At 44.2% G+C, this 17518-nt stretch overlaps 1 protein-coding gene across 2 annotated transcripts in view; it reads left to right on the top strand.

Annotated features, from left to right (window-relative positions):
* The window catches only part of SASH1 (SAM and SH3 domain containing 1), a 184897-nt gene that overhangs the window by 24496 nt on the left and 142883 nt on the right, over window positions 1-17518 (top strand). For both annotated transcript variants that reach the window (XM_082855289.1, XM_082855288.1), the window contains exon 2: window positions 15119-15247. In XM_082855289.1, the coding sequence (XP_082711415.1) occupies window positions 15119-15247 (129 nt within the window). The remainder of the gene's footprint in view (window positions 1-15118; window positions 15248-17518) is intronic.

The raw sequence follows: 17518 nt of genomic DNA, 5'->3' as shown, positions 1-17518 counted from the left end.
ATTTGTTTCTTTAGAAACCGTACAAAGAGAACAGGATGATACACATACAAAAGGCACCAGCGGAGTTAATATTGGCCTTTTAAATTATGATGAAGCCATGGGCGTTTAGAAGCTAAAACTTGCCAGTTACTTTAAGTCTGAGGACTGAGGAGTAGATCTGTTATTTAGAAAAAATAAATTAAAACGTAGAGCAGTATATGAATTGTTTATGTCCATCTTCCCCAGGGCCTGAGCGTATAGTGTCTGGCACAGTGCTTGTGGATTGAACATTTTATTTCGTTCATTCATTCTTTCACTCATCATTCAGCAAATTTATATCGAGAGTCTCCTAGGCACTGTCCTCAACACTGAACAGAAAACAAAACTTAGAGAAAAATCTCTGCCCTTGTGGACCTTACACTTTAGTCGGGAGACAGAGACTGGAAAAGTTAGGAGTCATGCAAACTAGTTTAGATGCTGAAAAGTGGTAAAGAGAAACATAAGGCGGAGAGTGGGGTTAGAGGTTGTGCGTACAGGAGAGGGAGGTTGCAGTGTTAGCTAGGACGACCCTTGAGAAGAGGGTATTGGAGTCACCTTTGCAGGAGGTGAGGGGAGGGCAGGTAACTGTGGGAAGAGCACAACAGGCCGAGGGAGGAGCAGGTTCAAAGTCCTGGCTGGGGCTGGTGGGTTTGGACTGTTGGAGAAGTAAAGAGGTGGCCAGTGTGTCCCTGGGGGCAGTGAGCCTGGGAGAGTCATAAGATGAGGCAGGAGGGCTTCCCTGGTGGCGCAGTGGTTGAGAGTCCGCCTGCCGATGCAGGGGACGCGGGTTCGTGCCCCGGTCTGGGAAGATCCCACATGCGGCGGAGCGGCTGGGCCCGTGAGCCATGGCCGCTGAGCCTGCGCGTCCGGAGCCTGTGCTCCGCGACGGGAGAGGCCACAACAGTGAGAGGCCCACGTACCGCAAAAAAAAAAAAAAAAGATGAGGCAGGAGACAGGTGCTGGTTGGAGGTGCAGATGGGGAGGGTCTTTCGGGTCATGGGGGGATGGAAGCCTTTACTCTGAGTAAGAGGGGAGCCTGAATAGGGCTTTTGAGCAGAGGGACAGGATCCGAATAGGTTCTAACAGGGTCTCTCCAGCTGCTGTGTTTTGAGGGTGCGCAGGGTTGAAAGGAGGCAGCCCAGTCTTTGATCTCCCAGAATAAAACAGCTGTCAAATTGCTGTGCTTTGTGAACGGAAAAGCACAGCCCATCCTGACAAAATCAGCATTTTAAAACTGGGCAACCCTTTAAGAGGCCTGATAGGGTTACCAACCAGGGTTCTTGGCCTCTTTAATCGCTAGAAATTGATCGGAGGCCAGACAAGAAATTCACGCTCGCAAGGCTTTATTGGGGCCCCTTACTGAGAACAAACAACAGGTTCCCTTGCAGGCTTGCTCCCCGAAGGGGGGCCTGATGAGCTGGTTTCTTCCATGGGGTGAGGGTAGGGCTGTGTCCAGGGGTCCAGCCGGAGGGGGGGCTTTGGTGGATTGCCCACCCCTTTGGTGGTGGTGTGTGCAGGGGGCATGCCCAGTACTCTGCTTTTGCTCCGGACCCCCTGCCTTTGCTCCTGGCTCTTCAGAAGTGGCAGTTGGGCTTTTTCATCTTTTTGTATCTTTTTGTCCATAATTTGCCCCAACTGCACATGCATGCAGTTATTTTTAGTGCCTTATAGTTTATTTGTATTTTGTTGCTGGAGGAGACATTTGTCTAGGTGCAGGCGCTGCAGCAAAGGGTCCCAGGTCCCAGCCTGAGTAGTGCATATAATTTTCTTTGTAGGCTCCCCCCCCCCCCGCCCCCACAATGTGGCAAACAATTAAAATTAAAATGTCCCATGCACATCACAGAGAAGAAAGTGAAATTGCCCTTTTTTAATGCAGCAATTAAGAAGAATAAAAAGGTTCAGGTAGGCAGGCAGTCTGGCAGGCGGTAGATGTGTTTTAACTCGTTCATTTCCTTCAGTGAGAGTGTTTCTTTGTGAATCCAAGATCATGGATAGGAAGGAGGGGGCTATGTCAGAGCAAACATTGACCTGTAAAGCTATTGGAAGAAACAAGATTTGGCTGATGAGTGGATAAAAATGTTAATCCTTTCTTTTAAATTGAAGTATAGTTGATGTACTATATTACTTAAGTTATGGGTATACAAATAGTGATTCACAGTTTTTAAAGTTATACTCAATTTATAGTTATTTTCAAATATTGGCTCTATTCCCCATATTGTACAATATAGCCTTGTAGCTTATTTTACACCTAATAGTTTGTACCTCTTAATCCCCTACCCCTCTAATGCCCCTCCTCCCTTCCCTCTCCCCACTGGTAACCACAGGTTTGTTCTGTATATCTGTGAGTCTGCTTCTTTTTTCTTATATTCACTAGTTTGTTTTATTTGTTTAGATTCCACATATAAGTGATATCATGTGGTATTTGTCTTTCTGTTTCTGACTTACTTCACTTAGTATGGTAATGTCTTAATCCCATCCATGTAGCTGCAAATGGCATTATTTCATTCTTTTTTATGGCTGATTAGTATTCCATTGTATATATATACCACATCTTTTTTATCCATTCATCTGTTGATGGACACTTAGGTTGCTTCCATATCTTGGCAATTGTAAATAATGCTATGAACATTGGGGTGCATGTATCTTTTCGAATTTGTGTTTTCGTTTCTTGCAGATATATACCCAGGAGTGGAATTGCTAGATCGTTGGGTAGTTCTACTTTTAATTTTTTAAGGAACCTCTGTACCGTTTTCCACAGTGGCTGCACCAGTTTACCTTCCCATCAGCAGTGTATGAGGCTTCCTTTTTCTCCACATCCTCACCAGCATTTGTTATTTGTGTTCTTTTTGATGATGGCCATTCTGACAGGTGTGAGGAAAAATGTTAATTCTTTGATGAAGGGAATTACTCTTTTAAAAAAGTATACATCAGGGCTTCCCTGGTGGCGCAGTGGTTGAGAATCCGCCTGCCAATGCAGGGGACACGGGTTCAAGCCCTGTTCCAGGAGGATCCCACATGCCGCGGAACAACTAAGCCTGTGCGCCACAACTACTGAGCCTGAGCTCTAGAGCCCATGAGCTGCAACTACTGAAGCCCGTGCGCCTAGAGCCCGTGCTCCGCAACGAAGAGGAGCCTCCGCTCGCCGCAACTAGAGGTAGCCCGGGCGCAGCCACGAAGACCCAATGCAGCCAAAAAAAAGAAAACTATATGTTAGAAATTTAAACTGCGGGTGTCATGAAAAAGCCAGTGGTGATGTTAGTAAGTTCTCAGCTTGTGAGCAAATTGAATATTTTCATTCTTGTGATAATTGGCTTAGTTAGAATGGTGTCAATTCGTCTTAGGTTTTTGTTGTTGTTTCACTTAGTTCCTAAGAAGCCAGTCAAGTTTTCATTGTAACCATGTATAGAATGTGGTAGAAAGCAAATCGTCTTCACTGTCAACTTTCAAGATGTTTTTAATCTAAGAGTAAGAACAGATCCATGTGCTTAAGATGCTTTTTCAGAGCATTTTCACATTATATTCTTGGCGAACATGAAAGTCTTTTATGATGAAAATTGAAATCATCTTGAGGGGAAATGATGTAGTTAAGAAAGAACTTGTCTTCCCCCAAAATTGAAGTAAAAGTATGGCTGTCATGTCATGTAATATTTTATGTGGTTACATTCGTAGATGGACAGATACGTAGATACAGTGATACTCACGCATGTGCCCGGAACGAGAGCAGTAATTTTGTCTTTAAATCTGATTATTCCTATACGTGAAAGGTCAGAATGTGGTACAGAATGAAGCCAGATTTTCTGTGTTCACCCGACATTCACATTCACAAGCAGGCCTTTGAGTCCTCAGTGAAGTCCTTAGTGCCCTGATTGCTATTGTGTGTGTCCTGGAGATCAAGGAGCTGGCCAGAAGAGCAAATGTCAGAAGCTAAGTCAGGAAATGTTCTGGGAGGGGGCTAGGTGTGTGGTGAAGAGTTGTTTGGGGACCACTGGGAGTTTTTCCAGGGCAGTGGGTGAACTGGTTTCTCCCTGACTTTGGAAAGAAACCACTCAGTTGGTGTCACATGAGCGAAAGACCCTAAAATCATCTCCAGTAAATAGGAACAAACAGGTATCTCTTCAGCTCACGATAGCTCAGTCCCATAATGGGAATATGCAGGGCTTATTCCCTAGGCAGCTAGAGTAAGCCTGTGCGCAGCAACGAAGACCCAGTGCAGCCAAGAATAAAAATAAAATAAATAAATTTATTTAAAAGAAAAAAAAAGGGAATATGCATGTTTCAGAGGCCACAGCATTGCTCTGGTATTTGCTTTCTTACAGCACCCGAGCCAGTTGCATTCCAGGTGTGTTTTCCTACTGGTTTCCCTGACGGGAGCTTAATGCAGAGGATTCAACCAGAAAAGCTCCGGGTGTGTTCAGTGCCTTTTTAAGGAAGGCACTCTCTTTGTTTCCAAACACCTCTTTTAAAAAAAAAATTATTGTTGTACAGTTGACTTACCATGTTGTGTTAGTTTCAGGTGTACAGCAAAGTGAATCAGTTATACATATACATATATTCACTCTTTTTTTAGAGTCTTTTCCCATACAGGTCATTACAGAGCATTGAGTAGAGTTCCCTATACTACACTAATTCCAGACACTTTAATTGCTTTTTCTGTCAGGATAGAGAAGAATGTGAGACTTTAATCTTGAACCTTTAGACCTTGAAGCCCATTGCACCAAGAAATTTTGTCCTAAATCTTCTAGGGATAAAAAATTTCCATGGGATTCTTCCAAGATCTATGACCCTTAACATGTTGAGAATTATCAGCATTAAGTGGAGATTATTAGGAATCATTAATTCCTATACATGAAGAATCTTCAAACCTAGGTTCTCTTCTGTCTCTTGGCCCCTGTCCTGCCACACCTCTGCACTAATCCGTCAGCCAACCCCAGGAGCTTTTCCTCTGGGAACAGGTTAGGCCATCCCCTGAGTCAGAGGAGTTACCTTTATTGTTCCCACACCCTCAGTCAGTTCATTTGTCATTGTTTCTAATGACATATTCCGTGTTTGAATGCTTTACCCATTAGAGCGAATTGCTGTTGTAAGGTTGGTGGGGGCAGGGAGACTGAGCCTGTGAAGGGTCACCATTAGAAGTGACATGCTGGTTTGGTGGATGGAATGTCATCGCATAGTTACAGAATGAATGTTATCGTTATCCGGCACCCTCAGGAAGGGGAGAGATCATTCTACTAACTTTTGTTTATTCCTTCCTTCCCTCTTTCATTCATTCGTATATTCGATAGATATTTCTCAAGTCATTGCCAAGTGTCAGGTGTTGTCATGGTGTTAGGGACTGAGGTTGCAAAAATAAGACCCAGATTCAACTTTCAAGGACTTTAAAGTGTGCTGGGGACAACCACCATGTAAATGAGCGAGAGTCACTTTTAAAAATGTCTTAAAATGGAAAAGTTCAACTACATACCAAAGTAGAGAGTATATTTTAAAGAACACCCATATGCCAGCACTACAGTTATCAGTCATGGCTAATCTTGTTTCTATACTCCTCTCCCCTCTCCCCATGACTTTGAAGCAAATCGCAGACCTCATGGGGAATGTGTGATTTATGCTTATGCAGTGGGAAGGTCAAGTGCAGTTGCGAAGGATGGGCTGCTCTCTGCAGGGTCAGTGGCATGAAAGAAGGGTGTTCCAGGCAGAAGAAATAGTATGGGGGGGGGAGCGGGGATGATGTAGTGGTGCTTGTAGTTTGATCTGGCCAAAACTGGTACATGGATGGGGGAGGTGGAGCCACAGGTGGGGGTCTAGAAAGGCAGACAGAGTACAAATGGAAAGGCTTTTATATTGTCAGCAGCAGACTGACTTTGTCACATCTTCACTAGGAAACGTTTATAGTTTTCAAGATTTATATTTTGAAAGTTACAGTGGGCATGGGGTATAGAGTGGGTCGTAAATGAGATGCGATTGGGGAGGGGGTGAATAGCTGGGAACCTTGGTTGATGTCTTGAAACACTGCTAGGATTAGGATGGAGAAATATTTTGAGACATTGAGACATTGAGAGATATTGGAGAAGAAATATTATATTAGCACTTATTTATGACACATTATAAGACCTAGTGACCTCTTAACTTTGGGGATAAGTGAATGACCCTGAGAATGTTGGCACAGATCAAATGGGTTGATGCTGATCTCTGGACTACTGGAATCCAGAATGAAAGTTTGGTGGGGATGGAGAGTTTGGAATATGAATATGTAGGAAGAATAGGCATAGGCATTTGTCTACAGCTAAGGAGATGAAGAAAGAGTTTTAAGAGTTATCAAAATACAAGTTAAGGGCTACAAAGTTTTTCGGTAATGGGCCACGTGTTCAGTATCCTCAGGTTTGTAAGTCATGTGAATTTTTATTGATAACACTCTTTAGGTATTACCTGCCAGTTCTTCTTTTTCTTTTATTTTTTTAATATTTATTTATTTAGGCTGCTCCAGGTCTTAGTTGTGGCACATGGGATCTTTGGTTGCGGCATGTGGGCTTCTTAGTTGCAGCTCGCATGCGGGATCTAGTTCCCCGTCCAGGGATTGAACCCGGGCTGCCTTCATTGGGAGCATGGAGTCTTACCCACTGGACCACCAAGGACGTCCCTACCTGCCAGTTCTTAAAAATGTGGAATTTTGGCAGCATCACCAAGAAAGAATTTAATCAACACTAGCACTTATAACACTGAATGGTGGGTGATAAGCATGATGCTTTCAGTTTGATCAGGTCACCAGGACGTCCAAATATCACTTAACAGTCGCACTGGGCTTCCCTGGTGGCGCAGTGGTTGAGAGTCCACCTGCCAGTGCAGGGGACACGGGTTCGAGCCCTGGTCCGGGAAGATCCCACATGCTGTGGAGCAGCTAAGCCTGTGTGCCACAACTACTGAGCCTGTGCTCTAGAGCCCGCGAGCCACAGCTACTGAGCCCGCGTGCCTAGAGCCCATGCTCTGCAACAAGAGAAGCCACCACGATGAGAAGCCCGCACACCGCAACGAAGAGTAGCCCCCGCTCGCCGCAACTAGAGAAAGCCCACACGCAGCAACGAAGACCCAATGCAACCAAAAATTTAAAAATTAAAACAAAACCAACACAGTCGCACTGCCCTCAGGAGCAGTCCTCGGAAATGAACTGGATTCACACGCACGTCGGACTCTCTGTACACTGCACCTCCTGACTCTCTGCTAAAGCCAGGGTAGAATATAATTTTCATAAAATGTAGCAAACTCAAACGTTATGCAAAATTTAATTAACATCCTAACCAGAAATTTCAGGATTGTTCTAAGATCAATCTATTCTTTTCCAGGTTTCTAAGAATATCATAGATCACGTTTTCCCCCCAGTCAGATTTTGATTGGTGCAGTGCCTGCGAATGCCCATATCCTCATGAGCATGGGCCAGAGGCAGCACGGGAAAGTGCAAAGTGTGATTCATGCTCATCAAAATCTGTGAATCTGGTCTGAAATTCTGACTTCATTCCCACCCAACTAGCACACTCTGCCGTTCTTCCCAAATCTGTGATTCGATTAAGCTCAGGCAGTTTGGAAAGGAGAAATGAGTTGAGTCTAAAATTGTCATCTGCTAAATCCTCATGTCCATTTTAAGTGTGAATCTGCACTTGAAGTTTTTAGAACCAACTGTCAACATTCTAGTCTTTTCCCTGCGCTTTTCAAGTTCTGAAGGTTCCTGTGAAATGTTCTTTTTAAGCCACCGATAGCCCAGCGAATGGGATCTTTCAAAGCCTTTAATTCCAAAAAGACCTTATACTAAGCACACGGTTTAGTAAATCCCTTCAACAAATTTCCATGACTTAATTATATGACTGCCTTAAAATACAGCCATACTTGGCTTTTCTGTCCAGTAATAATAAGCATTCGTGTTTCTTGATTTTATATTGTATACTTAGCACCCAGCACAGCACCTGGAATGCCACAGGTGTTCAGTAAGTATTATTTGAATTAATGAAGTATCCCATTAGGTGTTGATGATTGAAGAACATAATTTTATAGCTCTGATCACTTTGTTCATCACACCTGACAATCATCGTGACGTGACAGATGCCAGCACACACTCTCCCCACGAGGAGGCCTTTTCATTCCATTTTGTTGTAGCTACTCCTCTCCATGGCTTGTAAACTGAGTTTGTTCATATTTAAACCAAGCTGTTCAGATCCCTTCCCAGCAGATAATTAGGGATAACTAGTTCATGTGTAAGATTTTGGTAATAACATTTTTGCTAAAGATCTCAGGCTTTTCGTATCCTGGGGTCAAGCAGGCTGCCCTGAGCCTGAGGGTGGAAGAGGAGAAGGAAAAAATGCTTCTGTTGTGGCTTTAAATCAGTTCAACCACAGATGAGATTTCCCCCGGGAGAGCAGGGACCACAAGAAGAGAACACAGGGAGAGCCTTTGGGGAGCATCTGCATTTAGGGGTAAGCTGAGGAGGAGGGAGAGAGTCCCGAGGAGACCCATGTGCACGGAGCTCTAGAACGGACTCGAAAGTGGGAGGACCCCTAGGGTGCAGCCCGAGAGACAGACTCCACCAATGACTTTCAAACTTTTGGCCACAGATTCACTGGAAGATGTATTTTACATTGTGATTCGGTACAGTTACACACACACATAACTGAAAAAAATGTTGCAGGAAACAGTCCTGTTTCTTCATAAGATGTATGCCAGCATTTCCTGTTCTGTTCTGTACTCTTCTGTGCTATGCAATGTTGTCTAAACAAATGCTGGTCTCAAATGTCACAGAATGTCTTAGGACTGTGTGGTGACTTAGGACTGTGTCAACCCAGAAGTCAGAAGTGAATCAGCGGTAGCCATACTTTTCAGACTCTGAAGGTTAGTGGAGGGCATGGGCGCTGTGGTGGCTCCCCTGTGGTGTCACTGATCTGCCTTTTGCTAGTGTGAAGTGGTGCCCGGACCCCCAGCAAGTCCAGGTCCTGCCAGGTCTCCGTCATCTTCTGGGCATCCTGAGCCATCTGAAGAACTCCAGCTTCTCTTGTAGGTCACCGATGGCGTCAAGGTTGGAGTTGATGAGAAGCAGATGTGGATTTGCCTGGGCTCTGTAATTTGCGGCCAGCGGGTTCTCTCATTGAGGTGCATGAGTTCAGTAGTTGTGGTGCGCGGGCTTAGTTGCCCCGTGGCATGTGGGAAGAGATCCCAGTTCCCTGATCAGGGATTGAACCCACGTCCCCTGCATTGGAAGGCGGATTCTTTACCACTGGACCACCAGGGAAGTCCCGCCTTTATTATTTTTTTAATTTTTAATTTTATTTATTTATTTTTTGACCACACCTTGCAGCATGTGGAACTTCCCCAACCAGGGATGGAACCTTCGCCCCCTGCAGTGGAAGTGCGGAGTCTTAACCACTGGACTTCAGGGACTTCTAATTCAGGGAAGTCCCTGAAGACCACTGCCTTTGGAAGCAGCTGCTGAGAGAGTGCTGGGAAGGAGGGGATCGCCAATACTGGTGGCTTGTGAGGCTGTTCTTCATGCTTCAGGAAGGGATTTATGTTAACTGGAGACCACTGATGCATGATAGTGGGGGCCACGGGCACCAAGATCGTATTTGCCAAAGCAAGAGTTAGACGTGGGCTCCGGCAGGTTCTCGGTGTTTTGGAGGGAGGAGAGTGGAAGATATGAAATCAGCCCTCCTCCAGCCTCCTGCCACGTGGGTGTGCCCCCAGAGCCCTCTCTCACCACCAGTATGACTTAATTTGTCCCTCTGGTGTATGTTTTTGGTTGTTATGTGTAAAAAACTTTCCTGAGACAGACTGTATTTCAGCTCAAACCATCTGCAGAAATGCTGAGAGAGATACCTCAGAGAAATATATTTGAGATCAGTTATTACATATTCAATGAATTTCTCCAGAATGATATGGCAGGATGGGATGACAGAGCTGGTGCAAACATTGACATCTCACGGGTTCGGTGAGGCTGAACGAGGAAACCGGAATTAGAAGTCTTGTTTATGGTAGTAGCAACTTCACCTGAAAGGTTGCTGGAAGTGTTTATCACCTCAAAATCTTTACACAAGCTAATTAAGAGTGAGAACGCATTGTGAAGTCATTCAAGAAATCAGTTAGGCTTTATTTTATTGTAGTGATTTCTTTTAGTGGATTTATCTGGTAGGGGGCTGATGCAAGTATTTATATATATGAATATATCTTCATCCCCCTCCCAAACAATAGTGAGCAGTGGAAATAAAACATATAATTTATATTTCATAAAATATATCATGTACGTACTTACCATTATAGACAGAAAAGGTAGAGATGTGTGAAATAAATGAGCCAGGAGTCTTGTTGCCTTTCTTCCCCTCAACTTTGGGGATTCAGAGCAACACACTGAGTTTTCCCTTAGGGCTCTGTCTTTATAGACAGATAAAATCGCAGGACCAAGAGTTCATTTCCATTCATTTGCATGTAATCTGCATACAGCAGTACAGATTACATTGTGTCTCCTGGTGTTTTCAGAGAAGTTTTTTTCTTTTTTTCCCCTTAAACTTTGTCAAGATATTCTAAAGCATAAATGACATCTGGGGGAAGAAGAGAGCAAAACTAAAAAAGTAATGATACAAACGCCTCTGTTTTCATAGTACTTATAGTTTTCACATTTTCCAGAGACAGAAGTACATTGGGATAAAAATTCAGAAATGCTATTAAATCAGTTGTTGAGAGAACAATGCTCTGTTTCTTTTCTCCTTAATTGTAACAGCAGTTCACCCGATCTGAATTGTTTGGTACAATGCCCCTTATCTCTATATTTTTATGTTGGTTGTATAAAAAAGATGGGTGTTTGGTATAAATGTGTGCTCTGGCTTCATGGGAAAATTATACAAGTTAGTCTTCCATTGAGCTGACACTGGTAGTGGGACCCAGATTTAAATTAAGTTCATATTAAGTGAAATGGATGGTCATATGGAAAAATGCTGTGACCTGGTTTTGTAATAAGAAACGGGAAGAGAGCTTGAATTTGCATGTATCTTTTTTTTTGGTAGACAGTGATGGGAAAATTCTTGTAAAAAAGTTTATGCGTCACACAATTTCACAATTTACTTTAAAAAGACTATTCTGAGGAAATAAGATTTTTCTGAGGTCCTAAACACAGAGCTAATGTTGCTTCAGCCTAATGCATGCGAACCAAAGGGGGAAAATAAGAAACGAAACAGATTAGACAAGTAATACACTCTACAGCAGAAACTTTTAACACCTTAAAAGAAAAAAAAGTTTAAAAAGGAATCTGTTTAAGTATTTTAATGTATTTATTATAATAAATATCAAAATTTATAAAGTCATACTACATATTTCGAAGTTTATTTTGTAACATCAATGCCTCTTGGCATTAGCATTGTGGGGTGTTCAGTCAGACATGAACATCACATCCCCAAAAAAAGATGTACGAGGTGTGGTGCTATTAAAACAGCAACTGCATTATTTAAATTCCCTAGAGACTAATGTTGCAAATATTTTAATAGAAGTAAATATTTTTACTGAAGAGGTTTGTACTATATCAAGTAAGAACAAGTTGGACAGAAAGGACGCAGGGGTCTGCAGACAGTCCTGGAAAAGCATGGATTTGGAGCGGGTGAAGAGCAAATCATCATGAGGTTCCTCGGTTCCATGTGATTGGGATGGAAAAAAATTCCTTTCTGTGCATAGCAGACAAGACCTACTCAAAACACACACACACACACGCTTTAAAAAATTATTTTGTCTTTCTTGGCATTTAAATGATCAAGACTGATGAAAGTGGTAATGATGGGGACTCACTGAACATCTGGAAAGTGATTTGAAGAAACATAGAGGCAGCCGTGCCACCCTGTTCTGAATTACTATTTGCTGGGCATCAAGTGAGGAGTGGTTATTGCAGGGTGTGAAATGTTGGCTGCCTTTGGCTGCTTTCTTCCTCATGAGCAACAGATATTTCCCAGGCCCTCAAATATTTGGGGAGTTCCGAGTGATTGGGAGTGAGGGGTAGGGAATGAAACTGTTTCACTGTTAGGAAAAAAAGTTTGACCAGAAGCCTAGAAACTTTAGAAGTGAAGTGAACAGTTGGCTCTGAAGGTGTCCTAGGATGTATGAGAGAGGAGAGAGGAAGGAAAGAAAGCAATTTGAACAAAGCTATATAAATGATCATTTTTATAATTTTTTCAGGTGGCCTTGATTAGTCCAAGAAAGTAGTAGTTGGTGGCCGAGGCAGCGGTGGTCTGGAGCCCTTGCCGCGCTGGGCACTTTGCTGGCATAGTCCTGGTCGTTGGCTGGAACAGATGCTCCCATGGGAGCAGCCCTTCCGCCCTCGCTCTTTCCTAAAGTTTCTTCCAGTACTTTCTCTTGGTGTTGGGGGCGGCATGGGGGCTGGCGGAGCGGCCACTGTAGGGGCTGCCTGTCTTCTCTCGCTCCTCTGGTCTTCCCGTTGGCAGGCCTCAGCCCCTTTCTCCACCGGGCTGGTAGGTTTGGGGTTTATTTGTAGAATGTGTGATGTGTGTGGTACGGATCATTCTTAGGGGAGAGAGACCCGGTCTGATCTCTGTTTTGCAAGGTCACTTTGGTGACTGGATCCAAGGCAGATGAGGCCAAATGGGGAAGGAGACAAGAAGACCGGTCAGGAGGTTGTAGATTTTCATGTTGTGGCCCATGGGGCATGTGCTGTTGAGTTGAGACGAGTCAGGGCAGACCTCAGGATCGTAATCCGACTTATGATGCAATTTGTCAGGAGCCTCACCTCTACTAAAGGCAGTACAGCAAAGCCTGGTAGGCTGATCCCCTCTGTGCGTTTCCTCGGAGGCTGGCAGCAGACTTCCATTGGACTCCTTCTTATTTTCCCTACCGGAAACGTGACAAACCTTTTGGGGGGAGGGTAAGCTCCTGCCACCTCCACTGTGGCCATCCAGCCTGTTGTCTCAGAGGGGAGGGACTGACTTTTGCCCAGACATGTTCAAACATCTTACTGTTGTTGTAAAGAGCTTCCCATCCCTAGCTCTGTACTGGGGACTTTGAGGCAATTACCTCAAGCATAGAACATTTTATTGGTAACAAAGGAAGAATCTTTTCTAAAAAAAATCATTTCTTTCAATTCTGTTTCCCCACTTGTGAAATTGGTGAATGCAGAAGTGGGATAGAGATGGTCACTTGCTCTGACCCACGTATCCTGACCAGGGCCTTAAGATCTTTAGCAGAAAGCCTTTTTTATAATTAATTAATTAATTAGGCTGCATTGGGTCTTCACTGCTGCGTGCGGGCTTTCTGTACTTGTGGTGAGCGGGCGCTACTCCTCATTGCGGTGCAGGGGCTTCTCATTGCGGTGACTTCTCTTATTGTGGAGCACGGGCTCTAGGCGTGCGGGCTTCAGTAGTTGCGGCGCGTGGGCTTAGTTGCTCTGCGGCAGGTGGGATCTTCCCGGACCAGGGCTCGAACCCGTGTCGCCTGCATTGGCAGGCAGATTCTTAACCACTGTGCCACGAGGGAAGTCCCAGCAGAAAGGCTTTCGAAGAACTCTTTTTTTGTTGTCGTATATACTGTAATTTTATTTCAATAGCACAAAGGAAGTTAGCGTGAAGGAAATTTAAATGAAACAGTACGGTATAAATAGCAGAGAAGCAAAAACTCTAAAAAGGAAGTACATCTAAAGCATGAGAATTCAACATTCATTGGTGTTTCATCTTCATTTTTGATTGACACTTGATGTTTGCAAACTTTGAAACAAACTTTGAGATCATGATGACTATTCTGAAGAGATTTCAGCACCAGCACTGAAGATCTCTTAATTCCCAAAGCCTGTCTGCGTCTAAGTGTGCTTTGCAGTCTTAGACATGTGCACCAAGGGTGGTGTGCTGGCATAACTATGAGACAGTGCTGACCAGTGGTCTGTCACAGGGAAAATGTGTGTGCACTTTTTCGGTTGTCTAAGAGTTGTGTTTTCCTTGGTTATCTTGGTAAAATCATTTTCCTTGGTTGTCTTGGTAGGGTCTTTTATTCATACCAAAGAAAGACCTTGTTGGGAGGTGAAAAGGGGCAGGGGAGTTGCTTCTCTGAATGAATGAATGAATAGACAAAATGGCATAACCTACAAATGTATACAGCATTGCTGTCATCCTCTGTGTATGTGTTCAAACATGAATTTAGGAATCCGTTCCCCTAAAGGAAGACTACAATCTGAAACATTATTTGTAGTGACTATTACTAGCTAAGTAAATTGAGCACTTACTATGTGCCAGGAGGACTGTGAAGGACCAAGCTCTGAGTGTGTCACGTTACTTCATCACTCCTCACGGGGAGGTATCCCAGCGTTGCCAGAGATTAGGAAACATGCTTAAGGCTGCCGAACCAGAAGTGGCCGCAGAGCTGGATGTGAACTCGGGGGTGTGGGCTCCAGAGCAGCTTCCGGGCCCGTCCCTCAGTGGAGACAGATATGTTTCCTTATTTATTTAGCTGAATTTGTTCTCTTGCTTCTGTACTTGAATGATGTAGGGAATAAGAGTCCCCACTTTTCTGAGGGTCTCATGGGAGGCATGGTTCAGGTGTGTCCCAGATGCAGCATCTCCTGTTGGCTTCTGAATTCTCAGCTTCCCATCAGAATTCCCAGGAGTGGTGTCCTGGCATCTGGGTTTCTCAGACGCTTCCGCAGAGGTTCTGATACAGCCACCGACTGGGCTTTAGGGTGCCTCGCACTGACACAGTGGCTTTCCCAGGGGTTTCTTGGCCCTGCAAGGCATGCAGGGATGTGGGTTAAAACCATGGCTTTGGCATCAGACAGTCCTGAGTTGGAGGCCCGGCTTCTTTGCTTGGTAGCCGTGCAATCCTTGGGCTGTCACTCAGCTTTTTTGAGTGTGTAGATGTTTGTCCATCTATACACACTGAGGAAAATAGGTCCTGTGTCCCAGGGCTGTCCTCAGCATTAGGTGATGTCGCATGTAAAATTTAGCCTGGCACACGTCCACCACTGAACAAATGCCAGCTGTTATTAGTATAAGTGCTGCATAGAGGAAGACTAGATGGTGGGGGGCATTTGCAGGTGGACTGATCGCCTTTATTCTCTTCCCGTTTCGTCCCCCGCCCTCCTCACCCTCAGGACGGCTCCCTGGGAAACATCGATGACCTGGCGCAACAGTATGCAGATTATTACAATACGTGTTTCTCCGACGTGTGCGAGAGGATGGAGGAGCTGCGGAAACGGCGGGTTTCCCAGGACCTGGATGTGGTGAGTGGGGCACTGGGAATGTGTTCCTGCCCAGCCGGGCTGCTTCTGGTCCAGCATCCCCTCCTTCATCCCTCCCACGGTTGTGCGTGCGTTATTACTCTGCAGGCTGCTGCACTCGTTTGAGATAAAAAATTCAGATCCCGAAAGGATTAACCCAGGTCTGTGGCTGTCAGACTGAATGAGTATTAGTTGGGGCAATAATGATCAAATTTTTGTATTCATTAAAAGATTGCATTTGAATTTTAATTTTTTTTAGCTTAAGCGGAAAGGATGTTTTTACCGTTGGCCGGTATGCGCTACATTTTTAATGACTCTCAGCCCAAAGGAGGAGGTCTAGGCTAGTTCTTTCCTTGTCTCCTTCCTTCGTTGTTTTCTTCTTTTTGTTTTAAACAAAATAAAATTTAAAGGAACAAGAAACCACCCTAATTTCTCACCTAGCAATAACCATATTGGTGTTTTAGCAAGTCTCCGTTCCGTGTTTTTCTGGGCATTTTTACATCAGCAATGTAATTCTTGCTTTTTTACTTAACATTTTATTATAGTTCTTCCATGTTGCTAAGACCTCTTTGAAATCACCATTTTTCATGATTTTACCAAGATAACCAAGGAAGACACAACTCTTCTCTCAGGTGCATTGAAATTCATTTGGCTGTTTTATAAAGACTTCTATGTGTATGATTAGTGGAGCATTTGAAGTTCCATGTGATAAACAGTAAATACAGAGTTTAGGTCTATATAATCTATATGTGTGCTGGTATTTCCGTGTTGTACATTTACTAGAAAGTATCTTACCAAAACTTCTGCATTTATTAATTTAAATTTGCTATATAGGTCTTGGGTTCATTTTGGTTCGGTGCTTCTCAAGTTGTTCTGTTTCATTGTGGTGACCTTAAGACCATTTTAGGAATGAGAGGCAGAAGAAAAGGCTCAACACTCTGTGTTTCCTTATCTGGACCAGCTCCTTTTTTTTTTTTTTTTTTTTTTTTGCGGTACGCGGGCCTCTCACTGTTGTGGCCTCTCCCGTTGCGGAGCACAGGCTCCATACGCGCAGGCTCAGCAGCCATGGCTCACGGGCCCAGCCGCTCCGCGGCATGTGGGATCTTCCCGGACCGGGGCACGAACCCGTGTCCCCTGCATCGGCATGTGGACTCTCAACCACAGCACCACCAGGGAAGCCCTGGACCAGCTCCTTTTTAAGCATCTTTTATGTATTAGGGGACTACGTGGATCTTTTCTGAGTAACAGTACCTCTGCCTTTAAAAAAATGTTTGAAAACTACTGATTCAATTGAATCCTTATTTATTTTGTGATTTTCCATAAATCTACTTCGAGTAGAGATGAAAAAATTAGTAACTCGGAACAGATAATTCTTTTACTAATAATTCCTTTTGGGGCTTCCCTGGTGGTGCAGTGGTTGAGAATCCGCCAGCTAATGCAGGGGACACAGTTTCGAGCCCTGGTCCAGGAAGATCCCACATGCCGCGGAGCAACTAAGCCCGTGCGCCACAACTACTGAGCCTGCGCGTCTGGAGCCTGTGCTCCGCAACAAGAGAGGGGCCGCGATAGTGAGAGGCCCACGCACCGCGATGAAGAGTGGCCCCCGCTTGCCACAACTAGAGAAAGCCCTCGCACAGAAACGAAGACCCAACACAGCAAAAATATATATAAAATAAATAAATAAATTAAAAAAAAAACAGTATGAAGATTCCTCAAAAAAAATTAAAAAAAAAATTCCTTTTATGTTTGAAAAAACCTATTGGATAAGGGACCCACCAAATGGTTTAGGCACCGCTGCTATATATTCCATAAGTAGACATCATTCACTTCCACTCTAAGTAAGATGCTGGTGCTCTTATGCAGTTTCATTTCTTTCCTTAACTCAGTCCACGTGAAGATTTCTTACGTCATAACTGTCAAATAACTATTGATCCTTTTTCCTTTTTTTCACTGATTTAGTGTTCAACATGGGTAGGAGTTAGTATAATGGAATCGATTAAGGCTGAGAAGCATCCGTTGGGGGCAGAAAGCCATCACTCCAGGAGCCTGACGCCCTGGCCCAGGCAGGCACATGGGCGTCATTGTTGCCAAGGGCTTCTTTCCTGTAACTTTGTCCCCTGGCATGTGTGAAGGGGGTGGGGAGGGGCATTATTCCTTTCTTTTAAGAAAGTATTCTCATGTGGCAAAAGACTGTTAAAATTAATTAGGCTCTCCTGTGGGGGCACAGTTAGTGCCTTTTTTTTTGGCAAGCTTGCAGCCAAACAACAACTTCAT

Source organism: Leucopleurus acutus (genome assembly GCF_964270905.1).
Source record: "Leucopleurus acutus genome assembly, chromosome: 15".
NCBI lineage: Eukaryota > Metazoa > Chordata > Mammalia > Artiodactyla > Delphinidae > Leucopleurus > Leucopleurus acutus.
The sequence above is the reverse complement of the archived record's forward strand: the minus strand, read 5'-3'. Positions and strand labels throughout refer to the sequence as shown.